Here is a 27,931-nt window from a genome sequence, read left to right as displayed (position 1 = left end):
TCAAAGTTTCAGATTCAGGTAAAATGGCTTGTCTCATCTATTTTTAAGGTCTACAGATTTAGCTCTTTGTGTGGAATTTATTTTGCTCAAAAGATAGTATGTATTTTTCACTTTGGTGTCTTTAGTCAGGGGGGAAATTTTTTTTACCTCCTACGTGACTATTCATACAGCTAGTAGACAATACCATCTCTGTATGCTTTGTTGTAGCAATCCCTTTTAAAAGATATTAGTCACATTTTTCAACACTTTTTTTTTTTTCTTCCTGTTTTAGATTCCTATAGGCAATGGAAACTGATCTCAATTCCCAGGACAGAAAGGACCTGGACAAGTTCATTAAGTTTTTTGCCCTCAAGGTACTATATCCATTCTCTTGAGCCTAGAACTGTTAGAAATAACTTCCGTGCTTCTCCCTTTTTGGAAATATAGCATAACAGCTTGCAGCTTGCCCATTTTAAGGGATACTTCTGTCTGTTGTAAACCAAACTGTGAAATTTGGGGGCGGTACTGGGGGTGTAACTAAAAAGTAGCTTCCAATTTTCCTCAGCTACTTGTTCAAAAAAAATTTTTTTTTGCAAGCCTGTTTGCAGAAATGTCAAACTTATTATGCCAGGTTATTGGCACAGTATGTTCCCTTGGGGTGGGAACAAAGACCGCGGACTGGAATGGACAGAAGTTTGGGCATCTTTCCGTAAGCATCAACTACCTCTGAAATGTCTCACTTTCACTTATTGTTCCCTTCTGGGTAAATGAAGAATTAAAACTGAATTTTGAATGCTTTAGAAGGCATATTTTCCTAAATCTAAAAATCATTTCCACCTCTCTCACTCCTTCCTCTCAACCATTGCTATGTAAGAATAATCCAGGCAGTAGATTCTGGTTGTAAAATTAGTTGGAAGACTTTTGCCATATGGGCCAAGTCCTATGAATAATTGTGGAATCCTTGGTTTAAATCAACTGTGATTACATAAGTGTATGGCAGTGAATATTTAAACCTATGGTTGGACTTGTTTTTCTATGAAAGTCAGAGCCACCATGTGCAACTTTCCTTCTGCCATGTGAGAATATTATAGATTACAAGCCTTAAACTGTAATTTCTCTAATTGGTTGACACTGTGCCCTCAGGAATATTTACAGTATTATTTTTGTGCCGTGTTTTTTTCCTACCTGTTCTTGAAGGTTTTAAATCCTACCCTTTCCTGAAGTATAGTTATGATCACTGGCATCTTTTTAATCCTGCATTGGGAGGGTTTTAACCCTGATTAGGAGCCAAATCAATTTGTTATAACTTTTCATCTTTGATTTTTTGTTTGTTTGCCTTTTTTAGACTGTCCAAGTGATTGTCCAGGCTCGACTGGGCGAGAAGATTTGTACTCGTTCATCTTCTTCCCCAACGGGTTCAGACTGGGTAAAATTCCAATTCTTTGTTAAGGGATATACTATGGTGTTTGTCACAAGGAATCACGGTGTAGTAATAAATAATGCTATTTCTAGTATTACTAAATCATAACATTAAAATACCTAATTCCATTTGATCCATTCATTTGGAAAGTATGTTCTTCATCAATGTTAGTCTGATGTATTTGTTTTTTGGCTTTCCGCTGTGATAGGTGAAAAGCTTTTTCAACCTGAGTTTTGGGGCTTTGATGCAAGATATCTTATGGGTAAGGGAGAAGTAGATGAATGTCCTTAATCAGTCAAGAGCAATGCCTGCTTTACTCAGCATCCAATCTTACTACTTACAATCTTTCCATAATGTTCCTTGTGAGTGTTTAACACAAAGTTCCTTTTGTTTTCTAGTTCAATTTAGCAATCAAAGACATCCCAGAGGTTACACATGAAGCGAAGAAAGCGCTGGCAGGGCAGCTGCCTGCCGTCGGGAGGTCTATGTGTGTGGAGATCTCACTCAAGACTTCTGAGGTAAGGTTATGGCCAGAAGGCTGTCTTTTTTTTTTTTTTTAACTTTTTATTTTGTATTGGAGTATAGCTGATTAACAGTGTTGCGATAGTTTCAGGTGCAGAGCAAAGGGACTCAGCCATACATATACATGTATCCATTCTCCCACAAACTCCCCTCCCATCCAGGCTGCCACATAACATTGAGCAGAGTTCCCTGTGCTATACAGTAGGTCCTTGTTGGTTGTCCATTTTAAATATAGCAGTGTGTACATGTCGATCCCAAACTCCCTAACTATCCCTTCCCCCCATCCTCCCCCGGTAATGGTAAGTTCATTCTCTAAGTCTGTGAGTCTGTTTCTGTTTTGTAAATAAGTTCATTTGTATATTTCTTTTTAGATTCTGCATATAAGGGATATCAGAGGATATTTCTCTTTCTCTTTCTGACTTACTTCACTCAGTATGACAGTCTCTAGGTCCATCCATGTTGCTGCAAATGACATTATTTCATTCTTTTTAATTGCTGAGTAATATTCCATTGTATATATATACCACATCTTCTTTATCCACTCCTCTGTCGTTGGACATTTAAGTTGCTTCCATGTCTTGGCTACTGTAAACAGTGCTGCAAAGAACATTCGGGTGCATGTATCCTTTCGGACCATGTTTTTCTCTGGATATATGCCCAGGAGTGAGATTGCAGAGTCATATGGTAGCTCTGTTTTTAGTTTTTTAAGGACAATCCATACTGTTCTCCATAGTGGCTATACCAATTTACATTCCCACCAACAGTGTAGGAGGGTTCCCTTCTCTCCACCAGGATGGTGTCTTAACTAGGCACTCAAAGCTCTTCACACTCTGGTTCCAACTCAGCCTTTTTTTTTTTTTTAAATACTGATTTATTTGGTTGTGTTGGGTCTTAGTTGTGGCATGCGGGATCATTTTTTAGTTGTGGCATGTGGGATCTAGTTCCCTGACCAGGGATCGAACCTGGGCCCACTGCATTGGGAGTGCAGAGTCTTAGCCACTGGACCATGAGGGAAGTCCCCCAACTCAGCCTTATTCCTGCTCCTTCCCTCTCTGATCACCTCATCATTCTCTGAGGAGGTTGTGGTTTTTTTTTTTTTTTTTTTTTTTTTGCGGTACTTGGGCCTCTCACTGCTGTGGCCTCTCCCGTTGCGGAGCACAGGCTCCGGACGTGCAGGCTCAGTGGCCATGGCTCACAGGCCCAGCCACTCTGCAGCATGTGGGATCTTCCCGGACCTGGGCACGAACCTGTGTCCCCTGCATCAGCAGGCGGACTCTCAACCACTGCGCCACCAGGGAAGCCCGAGGTTGTAGTTTTTGTACTTATTTTTCCAACAACTTAGAATAGACTCTTCACCCTCATCTTCATATATATCATCTATATGTGGTATGTTTCTATTCATCCTTCAAGACTTATATGCCCTAGAGCAGGGGTCCCCAACCTCTGGGCCGCACAGCAGGAGGTGAGCAGTGGGTGAGCGAGTGAAGCTTCTTCATCTGCCGCTCCCCATCGCTGTCATTAATGTGTGAACCATTGCTCGCATACACTGCCTTGAACTATCCCCCCCATCACGTGCATTACCTCCTGAACCATCATCATCCACACCACCCTCCCCCCATGGAAAAATTGTCTTCCATGAAACCGGTCCCTGGTGTCAAAAAGGTTGGGGACCGCTGCTCTAGAGGATCTCCCTCTCTAAACCCTCTTTAGATTTCCTGTGTGTTTTCTTTACGTTTGTTTCCAGAGTATAACTTGCTGTATTGTGGGGTTTTTTTAATGTGTTTTTGTTCACCTTATTCCGTGCTAGGATTGAGGCAAATATTCTTTCTTTCATGTTTATTAATCAATATCCACTACAGGATTGTGAGGGTGCATGGTATAATAAAAGGCAAATGAGTTTGGAGCTATACAGACCCAAATTCAGATCCTAGCTGAGCAGCTTTGTCCGAATTACTTAACCCCACCTCCACTAACACCACCAAAGTAACATGACACTTCACAGTCTTGCAGAGCTATAATATTTCCTCATTTCATTCTTACTTGTAAATTACCTAACATAACATATGGTAGGTGATCATTACATATTCATGTTCATACTATCCTTTTTTTTTTTTTTTTTTTTTTTTTGGCTGCGTCGGGTCTTAGTTGCAGCACTTGGGATCTTCGTCGTGGCATGTGGGATCTTTTGTTGCAGTGCACGGGCTTCTCTCTAGTTGAGGCACACGGGCCTAGTTATTCTGCAGCATGTGGGATCTTAGTTCCCTGACCAGGGATCGAACCCACGTCTGCTGCATAAGAAGGCAGATTCTTAACCACTGGACCACCAGGGAAGTCCCTACACTTTTATTCTTGAGGTCAGCAGCTTTGCCACATCTTATTTATCTGTGTAGTTCTTCAGTTCTTTTTGAGGGACTTCCCTGGTGGCGCAGTGGTTAAGAATCCGCCTGCCAATGCAGGGGACACGGGTTCGAGCCCTGGTCCAGGAAGATCCCACATGCCACGGAGCAACTAAGCCTGTGCACCACAACTACTGAGCCTGCACTCTAGAGCCCGCGAGCCACAACTACTGAAGCCCGTGCACCTTAGAGTCCGTGTGCTGCAACCACTGAGCCCACACGCTGCAACTACCAGGCCCGCATGCTGCAACTACTGAAGCCTGCGTAACTAGAGCCTGTGCTCTGCAACAAGAGAAGCCACCGCAATGAGAAGCCTGCGTGCTGCAACGAAGGGTAGTCCCTGCTCGCCACAACTAGAGAAAGTCCACACACAGCAATGAAGACCCAACGCAGCCAAAAATAAATAAAATTTAAAAAAAAATTCTTTTTGAAATGAAGCGGGATATAAATAAATAATCATCTCTCTGCGTGGCACAGTGCCTGGGATGGCACACAGTAGGCTCTCAATTTTGTTGAACGAATGATGTCAGTACTTATTCCATGGCAACCTTAAGCACCAAATAAAACAAAACTTCATATTTTTCTTTATTGAATTACCAATTTATACTGTGGATTATTTTTCTTAGCGATCCATGGGGAGTCCAAAAGGAATCCCTGGAAGAACTGTTTCCTCTCTCAGCCATCTGTGTAATCCTATTCTAAACTGTTGTGATTATCCTAGAGAAACCACACCAATTTATCTTGGATACTTCCTACTGTCCAGTCATCCCTTGATTTTTTTGGGGGGGGTGGATTCAAAATTCATCATGTCATTTAGAGATGGCACTGTGATGAAAAGGATATATATTAAGAATACATATTTAAATTTGATCTAGAACAAGTAAAAATTCTCTACTCCGCAAACTAACCTGAGTTTATTCCCAAACCTAAAAGAATGGCCCTCTTACAGCTGATTCGTAAAAAGATTACTTGTGTTCAAAAGTATGTGACTATCCATCTCACTCAATGACACACGGGAGCGTTACAGGGTTAAGGGATTCTGGCTTTGGTCTTTTCTTTTTCTTTCCCACCCACTAGACTAAGTCTGTTCAGAGTAACACGTAGAGAGACTGAACAGTTTGGCTAAAGACATCAAATAGCTAAAAAGACTTTTAAGTAAGGAGCTTGTTAAGATATTTAACTGTGAGTATCACCTAAAAATATCCTCTATAGAATTGGAGGGAAAGGCTCTCTCCATCGTTTGAAGTGTTGGCCTTTCTGAAGAGCAATTTGGACATACATAGCAAAAGTCTTAGAAGCATGAATATTCTTTGATCCAACAATTCTAATTCTAGAAATTTACCTTAAGGAACTAAGTCAGGATGCATACAGAATTTTAGTCTCAAGTCTGTTTATCACAGTGTTGTTTGTAGTAGTGAAAATTTAGAAACAAGCTGTATGTCCAAGTATGGGGGTACTGATTGGATAAAATAATTGTCATATGTTGGAATACTACGCAGCCATTAAAAATAATGTAGACTTTTAAAATTTATTTATTTATTTAATTTTTGGCTGTGTTGGGTCTTCATTGCTGTGTGTGGGCTTTCTCTAGCTGTGGCAAGTGGGTGCTACTCTTCGTTGCGGCGTGCAGGCTTCTCACTGCGGTGGCTTCTCTTGTTGTGGAGCCTGGGCTCTAGGTGTGTGGGCTTCAGTAGTTGTGGCTCTCAGACTCTAGAGCGCAGGCGCAGTAGTTGTGGCTCACGGGCTTAGTTGCTCCGCGGCATGTGGGAGCTTCCCGGACTAGGGCTCGAACCCGTGTCCCCTGCATTGGCAGGCAGACTCTCAACCACTGCGCCACCAGGGAAGCCCAAGCAGGTGGATTCTTAACCACTGCACCACCAGGAAGTCCCCTAGAATTTTTAATTATAAGGAAAATTCCATGTTGTATTTATTGATAAAAAGTGATAGGGGCTTAGACCGTGTGCAGCAACAAAGACCCAATGCAGCCAAAAAATAAATAAATGAATAAATTTTTTTTTTTTTTTTTTTTTTTTTTTTTTTTTGCATTACGTGGGCTTCTCACTGCTGTGGCCTCTCCCGTTGCGGAGCACAGGCTCTGGACGCGCAGGCCCAGTAGCCATGGCTCACGGGCCTAGCCGCTCCGCGGCATGTGGGATCCTCCCAGACCGGGGCACGAACCCGCGTCCCCTGCATCGGCAGGCGGACTCTCAACCACTGCGCCACCAGGGAAGCCCATAAATTTTTTAAAAAGTGATAAAAATAGTATATATAGTATGATCTCACTTTTATTTAGAAAAATCACTGATTGGATTATAAATTGATGTCTCTTCTTTTTGCTTATTTATACTTTCTAATATTTTTATAGTGACTGTATAGTGCTTTATAATAAGGAAAAAGAAGATTAAAAAAACCCTGAAATATCTTTCAATTGTTCCATCTACAGGGAGATTCCATGGAGCTAGAAATCTGGTGTCTGGAAATGAATGAAAAGTAAGTGGTCTGTCTCAGGGTCCTTCGTTGTGGTAGCTGAGGATAAAGTGCGTGACATCATGTGAAAAGCAGGGCTTTGTACCAGTCATGGAGAGGGTTCTGACCACTTAACAGAGCCAATAGGTCTTTGCTACAGTTTGCTTCATGCTTGGCTTCCAGCCCAGCCACAGAGATGACCTTCAGAGGGAGTGTCAGTCCAGAGAGATTCAGACACCACTGGGAGAGGAGCAGAGAGAAAGCTGAAAAAGGATTTGTTGTTTTCCCAGAGTACAGATAGTTCTCTGATTAAATCCCTTGAGCCCTTGAAACATGACTACTCTGTTTTGTCTGTTTTCTGTGTGGCAGACATCCAATAAGATTTCCCCTCACTACTCCTTTAGACATGCTGTGTTGGTCACGGATTGGAAATGCATGTTATTTTCCCCCTCCATTTTCTTCTTTCAGGGCAGATTAGCTTACTTCCTGCCCAAAGCTTTAGTTTTCAAGAAGAATATATAGGAAAATTGAGGAAATAGCAACACATCAGAAGAAAAATCTTATTAATAAGTATGAGTGGTATGGTCATTATTTTTCTTTCTTAAATAGAAAGCAACTGCCAGGTTAGAGTCCAAAATTTTAGTACCAGACACTTCTCCAGATTCCCTGTTAGATGTATAGAGGTAAACTGCTTGTGAGATAGTACATTGAAATTGTTTGCACCTTTAGTAGTACAATTGCAATATCGAATTACTGTTTTTAAGGGTGTTGCTTTATTTCTTAGAAAGATAACTGCTTCAAAGCTAGAAAAAAAACATATTGGATACCTTTTGGTGCCCACCTGCCTTTGTCTAGTGCATGAGAAAGTGAAACTTTGGCTAACTTCAACAATCTGTTGATAAGCTGACAAAGAACTCTAACTACAATGTTAGTTCAGAACATGTTTTAATAATAAATTTAATCTTATACAGTTCCAGCACTTAATTTGTGACTATCTCTGTTGACTGTAATACTCTGTGAAAGGTTATTTAGACTGCAAATCATATTATATTCTATCAGAATTTATGAATAATGCTAACAGATTTTTTTAGGTTTTTAAAATTGAAGTATAGTTGATATTCAATGTTGTATTAGTTCCTAGTGTACAGCAAGGTGATTCAATTATATATATATATATTCTAATGCTAACAAATTAATCTCAGTAGCTAGATAGAACATAACTAACATCTCTATTCATTGCATTTCTGTTCTTTGTTTTTCATTAGTGGAGTAGGAGAATGCTGATAGTGTCTTTGCTCCTCAGGTGTGATAAAGAAATCAAAGTTTCCTATGCCGTATACAACAGACTGTCGTTGCTACTGAAGTCTCTCCTTGCTATAACTAGGGTGACACCAGCTTACAGACTGTCCAGGAAACAAGGGCATGAATATGTCATATTGTATAGGTAAGCAGTCACCTTCATGATTCACTCATGGGCCTCATCATTTTGCACATTGTCTGACCAGCATTCAGGTATTCCATGATTAGTTTTTAGACAGGCGTTTGGATAGTTGATGCTGTAGCTTTACTATGATTGTCTGTCTATTCTCCCTTCTGAACCTCAGCTTTTTGCAAAGCAACCAAGTTCGTTATTCTTTTGTTTGTACACAGTCATGACTCCTGTAGAATGGATTTTGAAGTCCTACTGATATATATCCCATTTCTGGAAAAGGAAGTTAAGACTTTGAAAAACAGGCTATCCTGGGAAGACTCCACAATGTTCTGTATTCCAGAGTTAGATTAAAACTTTTTGTGTAACAAACTGCTAATTCAGTGTGTTTTTAATTAGTTGTCTGTGGATATAAAGAACTTGTTAACAGTTCTTTGAGTATTTTCCTTGTAGTATTTCACATCAACATATATTTGAGTGCTCTTTTGAGGCAAGCATTGTGGTAGGCCCAAGGAAGAACTATACAGAGGCCCAGCCATACTGGTGTTTCTAATCTAATGGGGGAAATGGTTTGGTACATGCATAGTCACAGTAAAAAGCAGGATTTGCATAGCAGTGTCAGGAAAAAAAGTGCTGTGAAAACACAGGAAGAAAGAGTTTATTCTGGGTGGGAGAATCAAGACAGGCTTCATGGAGGAAGTAGCATTCCAGCTAGACCTTGAGGCAGAGAAAATTTCGTCTGTTGGAAGTGAGGGAGCCTGATCATTCCAGGTGGGGTGTACAGCAGATTGCAAGGAACAGAAATGGGAGGCAGAAATGAGCTGTACTCAGATTGTCGAAAGGACCAGAGCGGTGGTGAGGAGGATGTGTAGCAAAGTGTGAGAGCAGAGCATGGAAAGTCAAGGGTTCCTAAATCATCCAAGACTCTGTTTCATATTAGTGATGAGCCATGGGTTTTAGCCTTTGGCTTACATGTATAGAGCTGATCTTTATTTTATTTATTTTAATTACATTATTTATTTATTTATTTATTTTCGCCTGCCTTGGGTCTTTGTTGCTGCGCACGGGCTTTCTCTAGTTGCAGCGAGCAGGGGCTACCCTTTGTTGCGGTGCACGGGCTTCTCATTGTGGTGGCTTCTCTAGTTGTGGAGCACGGACTCTAGACGCACGGGCTTCAGTAATTGTGGCACACAGGCTCAGTAGTTGTGGTTCGCGGGCTCTAGAGTGCAGGCTCAGTAGTTGTGGCATATGGGCTTAGTTGCTCTGTGGCATGTGGCATCTTCCCAGACCAGGGCTTGAACCCGTGTCCCCTGCATTGGCAGGCGGATTCTTAACCACTGTGCCACCAGGGAAGTCCCTAGAGCTGAACTTTAGAAGAATTAGTATAGCAGGATGGAAGGACCAAGGATTAGAGACTTAACTAGTTCTGTTGAAATAATCCAGCAACCCTACCTATATTTATTTTTCCAAGTCTTTAATACATTTTTGTTGTCTTCCCAGGTTTCAGGATGTGTATTCCATTTGAAAATTATTAGACTTTTATTTAGATATAATAGATTCCTTTCTTTTATTTCCCATTTACCTATGCTAAGTTTCCTTCACTTTGGTTCTTCTGTAAGTAGCCATGTTACACTACTAGTCATCAGCTTAGTTAACTAGGACTCCTAGTCCTTTTCATACCTGTGTTTCAAGTCTTCATTGTATCTCTGTAGTAATACAGTGTTTACAAGGGGCTTCCCTGGTGGCGCAGTGGTTGAGAGTCCGCCTGCCGATGCAGGGGACACAGATTCATGCCCCAGTCCAGGAAGATCCCACATGCCGCGAAGCGGGTGGTCCCGTGAGCTGTGGCTGCTGAGCCTGCACGTCCGGAGCCTGTGCTCCACAACGGGAGAGGCCACAGCAGTGAGAGGCCCGCATACCGCAAAAAAAAATAAAAAATAAAAAATAAATAAAGAATATAGCCAAGAAAAAGTGGAACATAATCAGATTATTTAAAGCACTGTACCAGGGCTTCCCTGGTGGCGCAGTGGTTGAGAGTCCGCCTGCCAATGCAGGGGACACGGGTTTGAGCCCTGGTCCGGGAAGATCCCACATGCCGCAGAGCAACTGGGCCCGTGAGCCACGCCTACTGAGCCTGCGCGTCTGGAGCCTGTGCTCCGCAACAAGACAGGCCGCGATAGTGAGAGGCCCGCGCACCGCGATGAAGAGTGGCCCCCGCTTGCCACAACTAGAGAAAGCCCTCGCACAGAAACGAAGACCCAACACAGCCATAAATAAATAAATAAATAAAGCAAAACTGTCAAAAAAAAAAAAAAAGCACTGTACCAGTATTCAGATGAGTAGTGAGCTGATGGTCAGCTTTTTGTCAGAGGGTACCTAGCAAAATCTCCTTTGGTGACAGTTTATTAACGTTATTCATGTATTACTTTATGGCAGGAGTCAGCAAACTATGGTCAGCAGACCATTTGCTTGTTTTTATTTTTATTTTTTAATATATTTTTAAAATTTATGTATTTATTTTTCTTTTTTGGCTGCATCAGGTCTTAGTTATGGCATGTGGGATCTTCGTTGAGGCATGCGGGATCTTTCATTGCGACGCGCGGGCTCTTTGTTGCCGCGCATGGGCTTCTCTTTAGTTGTGGCATGCAGGTTTTCTCTCTCTAGTTGTGGTGCACAGGCTCCAGAGCGCGTGGGCTCTGTAGTTTGGGGCACGCAGGCTGTCTAGTTGAGGCACGTGAGCTTAGAAGTTGTGGCGCACGGGCTTAGTTGCCCCGCGGCATGTGGGATCTTAGTTCCCCAACCAGGTATCGAACCCGCATCCCCTGCATTGGAAGGCAGATTCTTTACCACTGGACCACCAGGGAAGTCCCTTGTTTTTATAAATAAGATTATCTTACAACATAGCCTCTCCATTCGTTTATGTATTATCAGTGGTTACTTTTGCAGTATAACAGCAAAGTTGAGTAGTTGCTACAGACTATGTGGCCCACAAGCATAAAATATTTACTAACTGATCCTTTTTTTTCTTTTAATTAACTAATTAATTTATTTTTGGCTGCGTTGGGTCTTCGTTGCTGTGCGCCAGCTTTCTCTAGTTGTGGTGAGCAGGGGGCTATTCTTCGTTGTGGTGCGTGGGCTTAGTTGCTCCGCGGCGTGTGGGATCTTCCCGACCAGGGCTCAAACCCGTGTCCCTTGCATTGTCAGGTGGATTCTTAACCACTGCGCCACTAGGGGAGTCCCTATTCTCCTAATTTCTTAACCAGTCCTCTCCATCTACATGCCCATGCCTACAGCTTAATCAAGTGGTAGCAATATTGCACCATTAGGAGAGATGTTCATGCAGATAAGAAGGGTTGGTTTTGTTTATTTTGTTTCTCGGTGTTTGGTATGTAGGCCCTTAGAATAAAGAACCAGGTAACATTTTTTTTCTTGCTTCCCTACAGAATATATTTTGGGGAAGTTCAGCTGAATGGCTTAGGAGAAGGTATGTATCAAGGTTGAAAAACATTTGTAGTATTGTTAAGAGCTCTCCTGACTTCAGAGATATGCTTGGATGCTGCCTGTAATAATACATAGCTTGTGATTTTAGTATGAGTGATACAAGTAAGGAAAAGACAGGTAGGTGGTCCAAAGAGCCACCAGGGAATGACTGAATAATTTTCCCAAAAGTTCCAGTAACTCAGTATTCTTTCTTACTCTTTATACCAGCAGTCCCCAACCTTTTGGCACCAGGGACCGGTTTTGTGGAAGACAATTTTTCCACGGAAGTGGGGGGTGATACTAGTGATGGGGAGTGGCAGATGAAGCTTCAGTCACTTGCCCGCCACTCACCTCCTGCTCTGTGGCCTGGTCTCCCAGGGGTTAGCGACCCCTGCTTTATACAACTGTCTGTTTTCCTAATTTTCTACAATGAGCATGTTAAATGTCTCTGATGAGCATCAACAATTTTGAAAAATTGGAAATGAAACCAAGAAAACCAGGAAAGCTTTGTTGTAACACTCTGACTCTTTTCTGTATTTAGTTCTGGGGTGGCAACTTGGGTGGGAGTGCATTTACTTCATAAATTGAGGTGTTTGTGTGAGAAACTCCCTGTGCCCCTTTGCTGTCTTAGTAGCACATCTGGACAGGGTTGGTTAGGATTTGTTTAAGCTTTAGGACTAATCTTCATTTTACCCCTTTGAAGGTAGTTTTATCTGGAAATAGAATGCTGTTTCCCCTGGCAATATTAGGTCAATATAGAATAAATTGAAAAAATATATCTATACATACACACACATACATGTATGTATGAAATTGAGGCTACTGCACTCAGGGTGCTAAGTGGGTAATGCCAGAGATTGTACAACAGGCTAAGTGGTTCAGGGAAAGACAGACTGCGGGTACTGTAAGTATTCTCTGGAAAAACCTAATTATTTATCTCTTTTCCTAGGTTTCCAGACAGTTCGTGTTGGGACAGTGGGTACCCCTGTGGGCACCATCACTCTTTCTTGTGCTTACAGAATTAACTTGGCATTCATGTCCACCAGGTGAGGAAAGAGCCTTGGAATCCAATAGAACTCTTCTAAAGATATTAAAGTTCTTTTCCTCCAAACCTTGTGGCTAAGCCTACAATTCAGCTTCTCCATTGCTGAACTGAGAGAACCCTTCTTCCAGATTGGAGAATCTGAGGGTCCCAGAGCCAATGTAGAATTGGTGGTTTATATTTAGGGATGTAGTAGTTAAGGCTCTGTGGTTCCTGCCGATAGATAAGAGACGAGGAGCTCTCTGAGGACTTCAGGGGGACTTGACAAGGCATTCTAACAAATACGGCAATCTGCTTACTGCATTACAGGCACTTTGAGAGGACCCCACCTATCATGGGGATTATTATTGATCACTTTGTGGACCGTCCCTATCCCAGCTCCTCGCCCATGCATCCCTGCAATTACAGGTGAGAAATGTGAAAAACACTTCCCCAAACTGCAGCTAGGCAGAAGCATCCATCTTGCACAGGTCCATAGAGCACCTTTATCAGCACTCACTGATAGGCAGGGGGCACTGATGGAGACGCCATGTGGAGGGAAGTGGAGTGGCCAGCTTTCATTCTTGCTGCTGTCTATAGGGTATACCAAGACTTAAGGTGCACCAAGTCTCAGAAAATTCTTGGATATTTTGGATCTTGACAGTAGTGATTTGACTTTTGATTTGATTTTACTTCGAGACTGTGAGAGTGGCAGTAATTTGTAGAATGTCCTTTGCAAATTAAATGGTTTTCAGGTCACCACTGGCTGGCACAAGGCAGTTTTATACATCAGAATCAAATATCTCCAGACCTAGATCCCAGATAACAGAATTTTCTAGAGATTGGAATAGATTTGTATCAGGAGAGATGCTGCCTTTCTGTAAAGGACTCATGAAGTTGGATAGGTTTTGTCTTTGGAGTCTAGACTTTTGTTTCACTGCATTCTCTATTGCTGATAATTCTTGGTCACAACACTGGCCAGGCTTTAGAAAATCCTCTCAAATGATATGTCAGGTAAAATGTTTGGATTAAAAAAAAAGCCATTGTCAACTTCTAGATGCTGCTTTCTGGAAATGTTTGAAATTATCAAGGATTCAACATACCTCTCTTGCCATTAGGAACTCTGCCTGAAACAGTTCATGTCACAACTTGCATCCGTATCTAACCTCTCTTTATATCCTTTCTGAAACTACTGCCGTCAGTCAGTTCATGATTTCTTTTCCACTCACCATAGAACCGCTGGTGAGGACACTGGAGTAACATATCCTTCTGTGGAAGATTCTCAAGAAGTGTGTACCACCTCTTTTTCCACCTCCCCTCCATCCCAGGTAGGGGGAAACAGGATCTGGGGTGGCAGTAGTTATTTGGTACATATATGGGCCTTATGAAATGGTGTCAGAATTTAGATACAATCTCTTTTGGTGGTGATGGTGATTATTTCAAGGAGGTTATTTTGAGGGGTGAGGGAGAGCCTTCTTATCCAGCTGGTAATATTGCAGTGTTTCTAGTCTGTAATCATTCTTAACCTGCAAGATTACATGTAACCTTTACCTTCCTGGGACATCTGAAAATTCCCTAGAAAATCAGTCACAGAAAATCAGAAATGTGTTCTGGTACCAGAGAGGCACTCTAACCTACACTTGTTAATTTGGTAGCTACTTCTTCTTTGAAGTGGTAAATATGGTTCCTCATAATGGAAGGAGCACAAAAGGAGCCAATGATAATTTAGCATAAAATGCCAGTAAGACACCAACTGTGCAGTTTTTCTTAATAGTTACACAGATATCTGCCTATCTGCATTCCCTCTCTGAACATTTTTAACCATTAACTTTTCCACTCGAGTCCATCTTCAGTGTCAAATCCAGTTTCAATAAAACACAGTCTCCGAACAACGTGAGAACTTCTCACAAAGAAGTGTTGTATGAGGTATGTGGTACTGAGACTGCTTCAGATAAGGAATCATTTTTGCCAGCTGACTGAATTTCAGGGGCACATTTCTTCCCTTCCACCCCAAGTCTTCATCTTCTACCCATTGCCTGCCCATCATCTCTATTATTTCCCTCCTCTTTGCTTTCATATTAGATGGTTCTAGACATCAGTCAGTTCTACTTTCCTTGAAACTAGCCCCAGATTATCTTTTCACCATCTGACTTGGGGGACCCAACACATTAATTAGCTATGCATACATTTTTATTTTCTATGTTTTCTTAATTAAGAAAAAAATTTAATTTATTATATCCTGGGTTGTTAGGTACTGGATTAAAATTATAGTTCTAATTTGTTTTAAAAGCAGAAGTTAAGCACAAAAGCTAACTGGTGTGTGAAGCACTTTACAAAATCCATGGATCACTATTATTCCTGTTGTCCCAGTTTAGAGTTAAAGAGATTCTTGTTGTAAAGTTACCTAGACAGTTTGGTTTGGGGGTGTGGAAATTGTTTTTTCCCTCCACCTATTAGTATATGTAGGCATGGATGTCACCGTTGCTCCGGGAGGGGGTAGCTTCTGGTACACTTGCTGACATGGAACAATCCTGACCAAAAAAGGCGGGGAGAGCCCACTTTCTTACTAGTGCACATTAGTGAGTAGATTGTTTTTTAAGATCATCAGAATGTGAATATGTCATTTAATGTTCATTAAACAGTTTTGTTTTACATGTGATAAATTCATAAATAGTATATAAACTTGGGAGATCTGAAGGATGGTGAGCCTGGGCCTTAACAAATCAGTTTGTCTTTTTCTCTGATACAGTGGAAATTCGACCTGACCCCAAAATAAAGGGAAGTTAAGTAGTTTCTGTACCTGATGTTTGCAAAAAAGTTTGTTAACCTGTGTAAGGAGAGTCTATATTTTTCATGGTCTCAGTTGTGTCTTCTTACAGTTTAAAAGTAGATCACGTCAAGATCTCATCAATACTGAGCACCCATGGGTGAGCCTTGTCACTTCTCCCTGAGTACCTGTAATCAAGACTGGTACAGTTTGGTGCAGAAATACTCATTTAGAACCTTGATGGTAGAAGAGAGAGAGAAAAATCATATGCCATCTGGTCTCCTTGTTCCTGTAAATATTGAAATAGTTTCTTCCTTGGTTTAACCTAGGGAATTGCATAATCGTTCAACAACTTCTATTTGAGCTTTTGCTAGAATCCAGTAAATACATGTTAATGAGCTGGATTTTTCCCCCCCCCCAACAAAATAAGGCTCATTATGTCATTTGGGCACAGAGTTGAGTCAAGAAATAGTTGTAACCCTGAAGCTGCTACTGTGACTTAAGGTCCTACCTCCATTTCTAGGCATTAATTAGCTAATTGGTGAGACTTAAAGATGGAACAGCAAGACCCAAAACAATCATCATACCCATAATTAGCTTTGAAATCATGAGTTTTGAAAATGCCCCAGCTTTTACTCCATGAAGTTCTCCTACACCGTCAGGGACTGTAAGAGCGTGCACACACACACCCTGATGCCTACACCTGCACACCCCCACTCATCTTCCCTGAGATGACGTAGGAAAGTTTGCAGCTGGGTATCTGAGCATTTTAAAGTTCCAGCCAACAAACGTCAACTGTTTAAACCTGAGCCTGCAGATCCTGAGTCCCCAGAAAAAGGCTTTCAGTCTAATATCTTAACCTTAGTATCCTCATTCCTGCTTAGCACAACTTGTGTCTGTTCTCAGGACCTTCCTATTGGAAGCTGTTCTCTAACTTCCACCCTCTTTTGACTAAAGGCAGACTAATGCTTGGTTCAGGTTTCGCCAAGTCATAGCAGCTCAACTCAGCTTTGTTTTCCACCTGCTCATCAGGGAGAGCACCAGGGATAAACATCTCTTCTTCACATCCTTCCAAGCGGTCCTTTTCCAAAGGCAGTCATGCAGCTCTCTCCCTGCTTCCCTCCTGACTTCATTGTACATTTCAGCCTCTATTGCAACTGCCCTTTCCAGAGTTTTTTCACTTCTTTCTCAAGTCCCTTTTCTTTTTTCTTCTCTTGTTTCTCCTGTCTCTGTGTGTATCTGTGCACAGTGTGTGCTTACTGTCACAAAGGCACATTTTCAGACCCCTACTCCTGTGGTGACGGACACTCTGAGGGTCCCCATGGCAGGACTGGCCTTTTCCCATCAAGTGAGTCCATACTGGGAAGAAGGGGGTATATATAATCAGGCGGTATCTTTTTATTTAAAAACTGTAAAGTACAGGGTATAGCTATTTAAATATCCCCAAGTTTCCTGTGGGTTATTTTGAGGCATGGTAATTGATTTTTAACAGTATACAGCCATAGCACAGCAGCCCAAAATAGGATTTGTCATTAGCCCCTCCTCCTACCATTGATGTGAAAAATACACGGAGTTGTTTATATCTTTTTTTCCAAATAAACCATCCAAGAATGGTTTTCTTTCTTTTTCAATATAAATAGGAACCCTCCCAAACCCAGTGGTGATGGAGGGTGTGATTAGAGAAGACTGCTTCTGTTTCAAAGGGACCTCAAGGTCAAAGGAGAAAATAGAATGACCTGGGAAAAACTGATGACTTTGGCTCCGAGTTCTGCCCAGGCTTGTGCTCCACAGATCTACCGGGGTGGAAACTGAAACAGTTAGCTGAGCCCCTGGGAAAAGGGGGCGCAAGGAACTCATTTGAGGCTTTTGGAAGGCACAGAGCTGGGAATCTCAATCCCACTGCAAACAAGTCTGCTTTCATATTTACAGAGTAATGGCCTGGTTTGTCTTTAACCCTTATTACCTCAGGCCCCCCACACTGTAAGGATGTGGGCTGGGATCCATTCCTTACCTCTCTGCCTATCTTGATCATTAGTCATACTCTAGGATTGCCTATTTTTTCCTCCTCCTTTCCTCTGCCCTTCTTTGTTTTTCTCTTGCTTAGCTCTCAAGCTCTCGCCTTTCCTGTCAGCCTGCTGCCCTGGGCGTTGGATCAGCTGACCTGGCTTGTCCAGCAGTGTTTGCTGCCGGCTTAAACACCACACACCCTTACCAGGTATATCTTTAAAGATGGGGAGGACACTAGGGGTTCCTACGCTGCCTCCCCTGCCCTGACACATTTGAAGGGCCTCTTGAGACACCAATGTTCAAAGCTCTTCTGTAGCTTTGGAGGACTAAGATGATTCTGAGCGGGGCCCTTTTAGACTTCAAAAAGGGAAGAAGAGTTTCCCAAGTGTTTTCTCCCTGTCTTTCCCTCTGTAGTCATTTCCATGCATGTCTTCCATTAACTGAGCCCCAGAGAGGATAAAGATTTCCAAGGTTTCCTGCCCACTTGGTGGCAGCATTGGTGATGGAAAAGCTGGAAAGCAGATACCATCATGCTAGGCCGTGAGTTTCCCCTTCTACCTGACACGGCCATGATTCGCTGTATTTTTCCATTTTTCCCCAAAGCTAATGGTTCCCGGGAAGGAAGGTGGGGTACCCCTCGCTCCCAACCAGCCTGCCCACGGTGCCCAGGCTGGTGACCAGGAGAGACTGGCAACCTACACCCCTTCTGATGGGGCCCACTGTGCTGCCACACCTTCCAGCAGGTGAGTTCACGTCTTGGCTCTGCTGCTCTTTGGACCAGCCAGGGACCTGTCCTCCCCAGCACATGCACTTATTTGGTATCAGTAAAGAGTAGCTTTCAGCATTGGCTCAGGCTTGGCCTTTGAGGGAAAAATGTGGAATCCTTAAAATTCTCAATAAGAATTGTACATTGCAGCTGATACGTGAGGAAGCTCTCCCTGGGCACTGCTGCTAACAGCAAGCGTCGGGCTTGGTGCTTCTCACCCTCATCCAGTGAAGGTGTTTTTCAGATGTTTCTCTCTTACCCCAGGATCAACTCCCTTGGCATCCTCAGTGTTTTCTGAGACCACAACAGGGCGTTGTTAACCATAACCCTGACGTCGGGAGTCACAGTGTGTCTGTGGTGGTAGTTAGGATTGATTTTCTTTTTCTACTATGTTAATGCCTCATGGAGATCCTTTAGAAACAACTATTTTCCCTCACTAAAATTGAAAAAGAAAAAAAATCTTTGTCTTTTCTGATTGCAGAAGTGATAGTCTGTAAAATTCAAAATTTGAAGACATTGATTAGGTGGAAATAAAAGTCCTCATAATCCCACCCTACAAAAATCACCACAGTTACTTCCTTTTAAAAGACGAGAGGATCTCAGAAGGGTAAAGCAATTTGCCTAAGAGAGCACTTAGCTCACAAGATGGCCAGACACAAGCCTAGCTCCTTGGATTGCAAGGCCTGGGCTCGCTCTTTCCATTACACTCGGAGTTCTGTGGGAAGCTGGGCCTGTCTTGACCTGCCCTTCCCTCCCTTAACTGGAAGGCCCCAGAGCTAATGACGTTGATTGCCCCACCACATCTTAAACGAACTTTCAGATAATAGAAATTCCTGGGGTTTTTTTTTTTCCATTCCCACAGTGGAGATGGAGGAGGGGGAGATTGTTTGGGAAGATCTTTCTGTGCCATCCATCAGGAAAAGTAATTACTTTCATTCCTGGCTCCCCAAGCTTCCATCCTCTTATCCCTCCTCCTGTCAGAGAATCAAAGGAGGATCCTCTTGGTCATTTTACACTCTCATTTTCTGAGCCTTGATTCCTGGGGTATGACTGGGAGTAACTTAAGACAGAGGACCCTGTGTAGGGGGTTCTTAAATGCTGGTCCTCCCTGCTGGCTGGAGTCTAGAGGCCACGTGGACTGCATAGTGTTTCCCATCTTGAGCCCCTGCTTTGAGGCTTTCCCATCCCCTGCTGCTTGTAGGGCTATGACTGCTAGTCTGGCAGCGACAGTATGGGCCCCTGTTTCTGCTGCCTGGAGTCCCCCATCTTCCAGGACTCAGCCTCAGTCTAGAGGGAGGGAGTGGGAGCAGCCAAATTGAATGTGTCATTGGAACATCTTGCTGAACAGAGGGATGACTGGGGGCAGAGAGAAGGGAGGAAACATGGTGCGGAGCTTCAGATAACAAAAGAAGACAGGAAAAATCTAAAATCTTGAGGCTGGCTTTGTAATTAGATTAATATTAAAATTAGCTGCTTATGAGAGCCGCTTGCCTATATGTATGATTGCTAGATGCACGATGATTGATGCTTAGCATTGGTATTACAGATTAAATTTTATGTAAGCTCTATACAATTGTAACACCAAGTTTCATTAACATATGCATAATTTTTAGCTTCTCCAGGAAATGCAGTCCTCTGCTCTCAACTCAAAAGGGAGGGTGACAGTGGCAGCCGCCAGACCACATATTGCCATTTCCCACATATGTGAGCTGGTGGGGGGTAACTCCTGCCCTAGGCTGCAGTCTCACAAGATGGTGGATTTATGGGGAACCAAGTAGGCTCTGCTATGGTTTGAGAATGAGAACCAACATTACCTTTCTGCTCCAGTGAGGATACTGAAACTGTGTCAAACAGCAGTGAGGGACGGGCCTCCCCCCATGATGTCTTGGAGACCATCTTTGTCCGGAAAGTGGGCGCTTTTGTCAACAAACCCATCAACCAGGTGATTTTTCTGCCCCTGCAACTGTGAGAATGTGTGAGCCCTCAGAGTGAGGTCTTACCTGGGATCTGTGGAACCACTGAAATCGCATGCGAAGTTGTGTATGTGTGTGAATTTTTTGTGAAGAGGGTTAATAACCTGTGACATCCCTCCAGAAAAGTTAACTATTGCTCTGTGATCATATAGGAGAGGAGACCACGCCATTAGGTACAGACACGTTACACTGAAGTGTCATTGCCTCAGCCTAACTTGAAATAGGAAGTTCCTCCTCAGCTCTGCCAGTGAAAAGCAATTGTTACTGAATCACTGTGGGTCCAGCTTCCAAAGCTGAATTCTCAGGGTCCTGGGGAGCCCTCACCCCTGTTGATGCCATGGGCATGCAGGGGGAGGCACGGGGGGTTGGAGAGGTCTCCAACAAGACAGGAACCTGAGGGGTGGCATGGTCAGCTGAGGTGTGCAAACGTGCTGGACCCCCAGGCTTCTGGTGGGCTCTAAGGAAGCAGGCAAACTGGGGGAAGGGGGACACTAATACTTTCTCCCATGTCTCTTCAGGTGACCCTGACCAGTTTGGACATACCCTTTGCCATGTTTGCTCCCAAGAATTTGGAGCTGGAGGATGTGGATCCCATGGTGAGTCCACCATTGACTGAAGTTTGCAGTGAGATGGTGCCGTAGTCGTTGTCCTTCCTGGGCGAGTCATTCACTATTCCTCCACAGACCATTAGCCATGCTCCTTGGCTTTTGGTTTACAGCCAGTGCCCAGAACCAGCCCCTACCTCTGCCTTATTCTGAAACAGGTGAATCCTCCAGATTCCCCAGAGACTACATCTCCTCTTCAGGGCAGCCTGCACTCTGATGGCTCCAGTGGGGGCAGCAGTGGCAATACCCAGGACGACTTCGTCATGATCGACTTCGTAAGTTGCCGTCATCTTCCTTGACCTTTGCTGCTTCGGGGGCAATAAACCTGGAAGCATCCGTTGCACTTGAATAGGACTTTGGGGATCAGATGGGTCGGTATAGGCCGAGGGAATGGGTGCTGGCTGTGCATCTTATGTGGGGAACCTGCCCTTACACCCTGCTTGGGGAGGCATTTGGAGGCCCATCAACAGTAAGGCATTTTGTGCCATGTCTTTGATTGAAATTCAACTTGAAATGGGATTTTCCAGTGGTAACTGCATAGGTCCTATTCATGAATGGGTAGCCCCCCGCCCTTTTTTCTTTTGCGGTACGCGGGCCTCTCACTGCTGTGGCCTCTCCCGTTGCGGAGCACAGGCTCTGGACGCGCAGGCTCAGTGGCCATGGCTCACGGGCCCAGCCACTCCGCGACGTGGGATCTTCCCGGACCGGGGCATGAACCCGTGTTCCCTGCATCGGCAGGCGGACTCTCAACCACTGCGCCACCAGGGAAGCCCGCCCTTTTTTTTTTAATGTTTTAATTTTTGGCTGCATCGGGTCTTAGTTGTGGCATGCGGGATCTTTCGTTGCAGCACGCGGGCTTCTCTCTAGTTGTGGCACGTGGGCTTAGCTGCCCCGTGGCATGTGGGATCTTAGTTCCCCAACCGGAGATCAAACCCGCATCCCCTATGTTGGAAGGCAGATTCTTTTTTTTTTTTTTTTTTTTGTGGTATGTGGGCCTCTCACTGTTGTGGCCTTTCCCGTTGCGGAGCACAGGCTCCGGACGCGCAGGCTCAGCGGCCATGGCTCACGGGCCCAGCCGCTCCGCGGCACGTGGGATCCTCCCAGACCGGGGCACGAACCCGCGTCCCCTGCATCGGCAGGCGGACTCTCAACCTCTGCGCCACCAGGGAAGCCTGGAAGGCAGATTCTTAACCACTGGACCACCAGGGAAGTCCCTGGATAGTCCTTTTCCAAGGAGAGGAGTGTGAAGGAAGGGGACAAAAACCTAACCAGGGGAGAGGGATGTCATCACCAGGCTTAACTCAGCTGCCTGGAAGAGGAAGGTGTAAAGATTTCTCTAAGATAAGCCTGGAGGAGCCTTTTCTTTGCTAATTACTGGAAGGAAAGAGGGTTGTTGATAGCTTACCCCCCCTCTGATCTTCCTCTGGTCCAAGGCAAGCTAAACTTGAGTCTGTCTTGTTTTTTAAGAAACCAGCTTTTTCTAAAGACGACATTCTTCCGATGGACTTGGGGACCTTCTATCGTGAATTTCAGAACCCCCCTCAGCTGAGCAGCCTCTCCATAGATATCGGGGCACAGTCCATGGCTGAGGACTTGGTATGGAAACCCCTTCCCCCACCCCACCTCATCCTCTGGCCTCCTTTCCTCCTTCGATGGTCATTCCTGCTCCACAGGCCTGGAAATTTCTTCCTGTTACTCCTCCACGCCCACACCTCCCATCTTCCCTGTAACAGGATGGAGATTTTTAGACCATTACCTTCCTGGAATCACACTTGAGATTTGCATTGTGCCTGGCGGTCATTATCTCAAATTTGCTTGCGCTCATTTCCTCCTTTTCTCAGCACTCTTGTCACAGCATTTCTCACACACTCCTGTTGTTGGTGCCTGATGTCTTCTACTTGCTGATGCCACTAAGCCAGGCTGCTCCAACAGCTCTTGCCATCAGCTGTTAAGCTTGCCAGACAGATGACAGTGGTACAGGGCAGAAGGTCCCCAGCATTGGTGTTCTTGCCCTTTCCTCGGAGAGCTCGTTCCCTGGTTCTCGTGTTCAGCCAGATGTCCTGATACTGACTGTAATGACCACATCTCCGCTTAGGGTGTTTCCTATTTCCTGTCTCTGAAGGGCAGAGGAGTGCCCTGCACAGCCGCAAACTGAGGGTGCCCCATGCCACAAGATGTCAGGGTCCCTCTGCCTGAGGTAGGAATATCACCTACTGTGTCGAAATCAGAGGAATGGCTCTAGGAATAGGAATCTAGGTTTAGCTGCCCTTGATTTGCTTTAATCAGAAAAGCATGCTCAGTAATAATAATACAGCAATAATGTCATTATTATTAACATTTATTGAAGCTTTCTAGGTGCCAAGCATTTTTTAAGTGCTTTACATGAATCTTCAATGACCCTGAGAGGTAGGTTTTCTTATTATCCCAGTTTACAGATGAGAAAAACGACACTGGGAGCAAATAGCTTGCTGGTGGTTACACTGAGCTGGCAAAACAAGCTTTGACCCCTAAGAGTCTGGCTTCTGATTTTAGGCTTTTAACCATTGGCTCCCTGGCCTCTCATTTGAAATTTGCTTGGACGGAACCGGAGTCCAAAGGCTCAACGTGAGGCTGTAGCCAGTGCTGGCTGGTTGCCCCAACCTCCCAAACCTGCCCGGGTATTGGGCCTGTCTCGGCTGCTTTGTAAGTCCTGTAGTACCAAGTATCTCGTGCCTGTCAGGAAGTCTTCTGTGATGGCTGAACTCTTCAAATGCAAATTCATCAGTGGAGACAGACCACCTGATGAGGACCACATTTTAATTAATGGTTGATACCTGAGGGCAGTTAAACTTAATTCCTCATGGTTCTGTTTTTTTGTTTTCATTGTTCTCTCTCAACCCCCTCTAACCCATCCCTTTCTCAGCTGATGTAAAGATGCAGATTCCTAGGCCTCACCGTAGACCTGCCGGGTCAGAATCTCTTGGGAGTATGGCTGGGACTGCCTTGTTCATGTGCCCCCAGGGGATTCTGATGCCTGCCCACCACAGGCTGTGAAGAAATCATTTGTACACGTTCTGAATTTGTAGGGCTCTAAACCTACTGTGTTATTCTAATGTCAGTCTCATCTGTGCCAAAGATACTTCACGTTGAATTTCTCTGTGTCATCCTATTGTTGGCATGGTCCTTTTCCATCTCATTATGTGTGTGGCCGGCTTAGATTCCCTAGGCTGTTCTGTCCACCTCCCCAGCCCCCACTAACCCCTGCTGGGCAAAGGCCCACTGGCCAATGCCTGCTCAGTTGCTCGGCACTTTGCTCTCCAACCCAGAACTGCTGAGCCGGACTCTTTGCCGTGCTCCCTTCAGCCCAGGGTGACAGCTGGCTTCAAGGCCCTACCTGAATAAGCAGCTTTTCTCTCCCCTCCCCGTACAGGACTCACTACCAGAGAAGCTGGCTGTGCACGAGAAGAATGTCCGAGAATTTGATGCCTTTGTAGAAACCCTGCAGTAAAAGTTGGTGTGCTCGAGTACCAGCAGCATCCCTTTTTGTGGTCCCAGGAGACAGAGAGCCTCCCACTCGTCAGCTGCTCCCATCCCTTGTCCGCTTCAAGCCAGGTGGAGGGGAGGCTGGTTCCCCCATGGGGACCCGGAAGTCCCTGCTCTTGCACTCCTGGAGACTCACGGCAGCAGTGAAGGCCAGTGATAGCATTTGAGAGGACTCACCCTCTGACCTCCCTCTGCAGGGCCCTCTGCTTATACCGCCCTCAGCAGCTGCTTCACAAAGGCTGTCATCCCGCTCTTCCTGCCGGCCCCCTGCCCTGGGTTTGCCCAGCAGCTGGCCCCTCGCCTGCCTGCCGTTGCCATCCACCATTCGACATTCCAGCTGGTGGCCCAGAGACTGGTGTGGAGGCAGAAAGAGGAAGGAAACAGTGCTAGGAGGAGGAAGGAAGGAAGCTCTCCTTCAGGGTCTTTCTCCTTTAGTTCTGGTATCTTCTTCCCCTCTCTCTCTCCCTCTCTCTGCCCCGTGCCTGTATTTTTGGCAGTATGGCAGGCTTCCTGCCCAAGGTGATAAGAACCCTAAAGTCGGCCATTCCCACCCTTGAAGGCTGTGCCAGCCCATCCGAGCAGCCCTGGCGGCTGCCTGTGCTCAGCTACATGGAAACAGAAGCCTCCCTCTCTAGGATTCTGTCATTGGAGTCACCACAAAGGTTCTTTTTTTTCCTCTCCCTTCCCCTGTCATTGCTCCTTGGTTATAGAACCCAGTAAATATTTATTACTTTCAGAGAAATCAGATATTTTGTAGAGAAAACATGTTTGAAGTTAGACATTTTCACTTGGGGAAGGTTGGAGGGCCTCTTCCTGGGGCAGCGCCTCCTCCTTAGAGGTTCCTTGGATTCAGGTTGCTGCCCTGAGGATTTCCCTTCCCATGTGTATAAGGTGGGATCCAAAAATAGGGCTGGCTGAGGGCAGCAGAACCTCCCAGAATTGCTGCATTTGAACTGACATCACGCTCTGCCTTGGACATGTACATATTCCTGGTGAGAACTCTGAATCTCCCAGCTTCTCCAGAGAGACTGACTCTGTTCTGGCAGCCCAGGAAGTCCTGGGTGCGAAATGTGATGACTCCCCAGAGTTGTGGCACGTGTAGTGCCCAAGGGGCACTGTGGCCCCGGGGAAGGCCAGACAGGCCCCTCCTCCTGGGGCATTTGTTCCTGATTCTCAGGGCTGGGTTACGGGCCTTTTCCTTCTTCCACCTAGGCCTAGCCACCACCTTTCTTTAACCCCAGGGTGTGCCCTGAGGTTTATTAGTTGGATTGGTTCCTTGTTGAGAAACCAAAGCTGGGCATTCAGGTGTTGTTACTTGAGTTAAGTCAAGGGCCCAGCCTCACCCACTGACCATCTGTTCCTCCCTGCCTAACTGATAGGCCCAACCCCGCTCCTCTGGTCCACCTGGGGTATTCATTGGCAGCAGCTGTTCTGCAGCAGAGCAGGTGGCCCTCAATTGTTTGTTAGCAAGTGCACGTGACATTGTTTTCACTTACATGACATTGTTTTCACCTACGAGGCTGATCTCTGAGGGCTGGGGTCAGCTCTGATGCTGCCTCAGTTGGGCTGAGCCCTGCCCCTGTGCACACATTCTCCTGCCTAAAAAAGTGTTTCTAGGGCTTCCCTGGTGGTGCAGTGGTTAAGAATCCTCCTGCCAATGCAGGGAACATGGGTTCGAGCTCTGGTCCGGGAAGATTCCACATGCTGCAGAGCAGCTAAGCCTGTGTGCCACAACTACTGAGCCTGTGCTCAAGGGCCTGCTAGCCACAACTACTGAAGCCCGTGCACCTAGGGCCCGTGCTCTGCAACAAGAGAAGCCACCGCAATGAGAAGCCCGCGCACCGCAACGAAGAGTAGCCCCTGCTCACCACAACTAGAGAAAGCCTGTGCTCAGCAACAAAGACCTAACACAGCCAAAAATAAATAAAAATAAATAAAATTTTTTAAAAAAAAGTGTTTCCAGTAGTGGCGTCCAGCTGGCCATCCTGTCACTGGGCCAGAGCACACCTGTGGCCTGCTAAACCAATCCAGGCTTACCCCCCAGGCCCCAGCACTGAGAAGGGCGAAGGCCCTGGTAAGTTACTGATTGCCTCCCACTCCCCCACTCCCCCACCTCGTCCTAATCTCTCAGCCGCCGCCCTCTTCCAAGGCCAAGCATGGGAAGGCCTGTTAGCCCTTTGCCTCTTTGACTCCTAATTGTTGGCCTCTGCAGGCAGCAGCCTTTCTTCAGGACCCCATCAGTGAGAGGCCAGGGAGGCTAAGCCCTGACTTTGAGCTGAGCCTGGGAGGAGCAGAGCACCTGTCGAGGCCGGCCCTTGTCCCTCAGCCCTGTACAGTGAAAGGTATGAGCCCTCGACGGAGCCGCACAGCACCCCCGGGACAGGGCTGGGACCAGTCGTGTCTCCAGGTGGGAGAGCCCCTCCCGTTCCTCCAGCCTACTTTATTTGGAAATATTGAGCTATACTTTAAAATGTATTCAAGAGATTTCCAATAAACTTTTTCTGTACTTTATAGCCTCCTGTCCTGCAAGCTGTCGAAAAACCTAGCCCACTTCCTCCCACTTCTGGGCAGCCCCGGGTCACCGACAAGCTCCGTGGAGGGAAGAGTGGTGCCATGTGAGGCACAGCAAGGTTTCAGAGCCATTCAGGCTGTTCGGAGTCCTGGGGCCTTGGGCTGGTCGGAATTTTCTTTTTTTTCTTGGCCGCACTGCGCAGCACGTGGGATCTTAGTTCACTAACCAGGGATCAAACCCAGGCCCCCTGCATTGGGAGCACGGAGTCTTAACCACTGGACCACCAGGGAAGTCCCAGGAAACCTCTTAGAGCCTCATTTTCCTTGGCTGTAATGTTTTCATTTCAAGGGTTGTGTGAGAGTATTCAGTGAGATGACGTGTATGAAGTAGACATGCATGAGGTACGCCCATAGTAAAATCCTCAGAATGGGTAGGCCATTATCTTCAGCTCGCTATCCTTCCTACCCAGCACAGCTCACCACTCACCCTGGGCAACAGACTTTGGCTCAGAGGGAAAGAGAACTGACAGGTCCCTGCCATGTTTCCAGCAGAGGCCAAGCAGGGGGCGGGGGACTCCCCAGACTGCTGGGATATTTGCTGATGTGGTGTGAGGGGTTGTGGCTGAGCAAACCAGACAGGGAAGGGACTGAGTGAAGTAAGCAGAAGTCCAGGTCCCATGCATGTTTGTTTAGCTGCCCTGATCTGACAGCTGGAGCCAGGGCACTGGAAAAGTAGAAGAGCCCTGTGGGGATTATTCCTGCCTGGCCCCCTGGGGGCTTCTATGGCAGGTGTCAGCCCTGGCAAAGCCAGCTCCTTCCTCCTATTTCGCCTGCAGTGGCGGGAGGGAGTGGGAGGTAGAACTGGTGTCCCAGAGGAAGAGGTGGTTCTGGAGGCCGGAGACCGGAGACTGACAAACCCAGGTAAGTGCTGTCTTGGTTGCCTCCCACGCCCTTCAGGCCAGAAGCCAGGCCCCAGGGCAGAAGAGGACTAGTTAGAAAATTCTAAATTCAGCTCAAACCTGGGGCTGAAAAGAATGGGCCCGCCCACTGCTGCTGCTTTGGGCCCT

The 27,931-nt window shown here is 45.5% G+C and overlaps 1 protein-coding gene across 9 annotated transcripts; it reads left to right on the top strand.

Moving 5' to 3' along the window:
- Positions 1-284: 284 nt before the first annotated feature.
- Positions 285-24,337, top strand: ATG13 (autophagy related 13; the record flags this gene model as incomplete). Of its 9 annotated transcripts, none has more annotated exons than XM_079708820.1 (17): positions 285-353; positions 1,325-1,405; positions 1,798-1,917; positions 6,761-6,807; positions 8,087-8,227; positions 11,656-11,696; positions 12,642-12,738; positions 13,044-13,142; positions 13,948-14,041; positions 16,730-16,828; positions 17,612-17,695; positions 18,091-18,230; positions 20,081-20,195; positions 20,745-20,822; positions 20,990-21,106; positions 22,299-22,427; positions 24,241-24,337. In XM_079708820.1, 17 exons carry the CDS (start codon positions 285-287, stop codon positions 24,316-24,318), a joined length of 1,629 nt encoding a protein of 542 aa, XP_079564946.1. In that variant the 3' UTR covers positions 24,319-24,337. The 9 variants fall into 9 exon arrangements, with proteins under 9 accessions (XP_079564946.1, XP_079564945.1, XP_079564949.1 ...); XM_079708819.1 differs by having other exon boundaries at positions 17,585-17,695; XM_079708823.1 differs by lacking the exon at positions 16,730-16,828.
- Positions 24,338-27,931: the final 3,594 nt, after the last annotated feature.

The sequence above is a fragment of the Hyperoodon ampullatus genome, assembly GCF_949752795.1.
Source record: "Hyperoodon ampullatus genome assembly, chromosome: 7".
Taxonomy (NCBI): domain Eukaryota; kingdom Metazoa; phylum Chordata; class Mammalia; order Artiodactyla; family Ziphiidae; genus Hyperoodon; species Hyperoodon ampullatus.
This window is presented reverse-complemented; position numbering and strand designations above follow the sequence as displayed.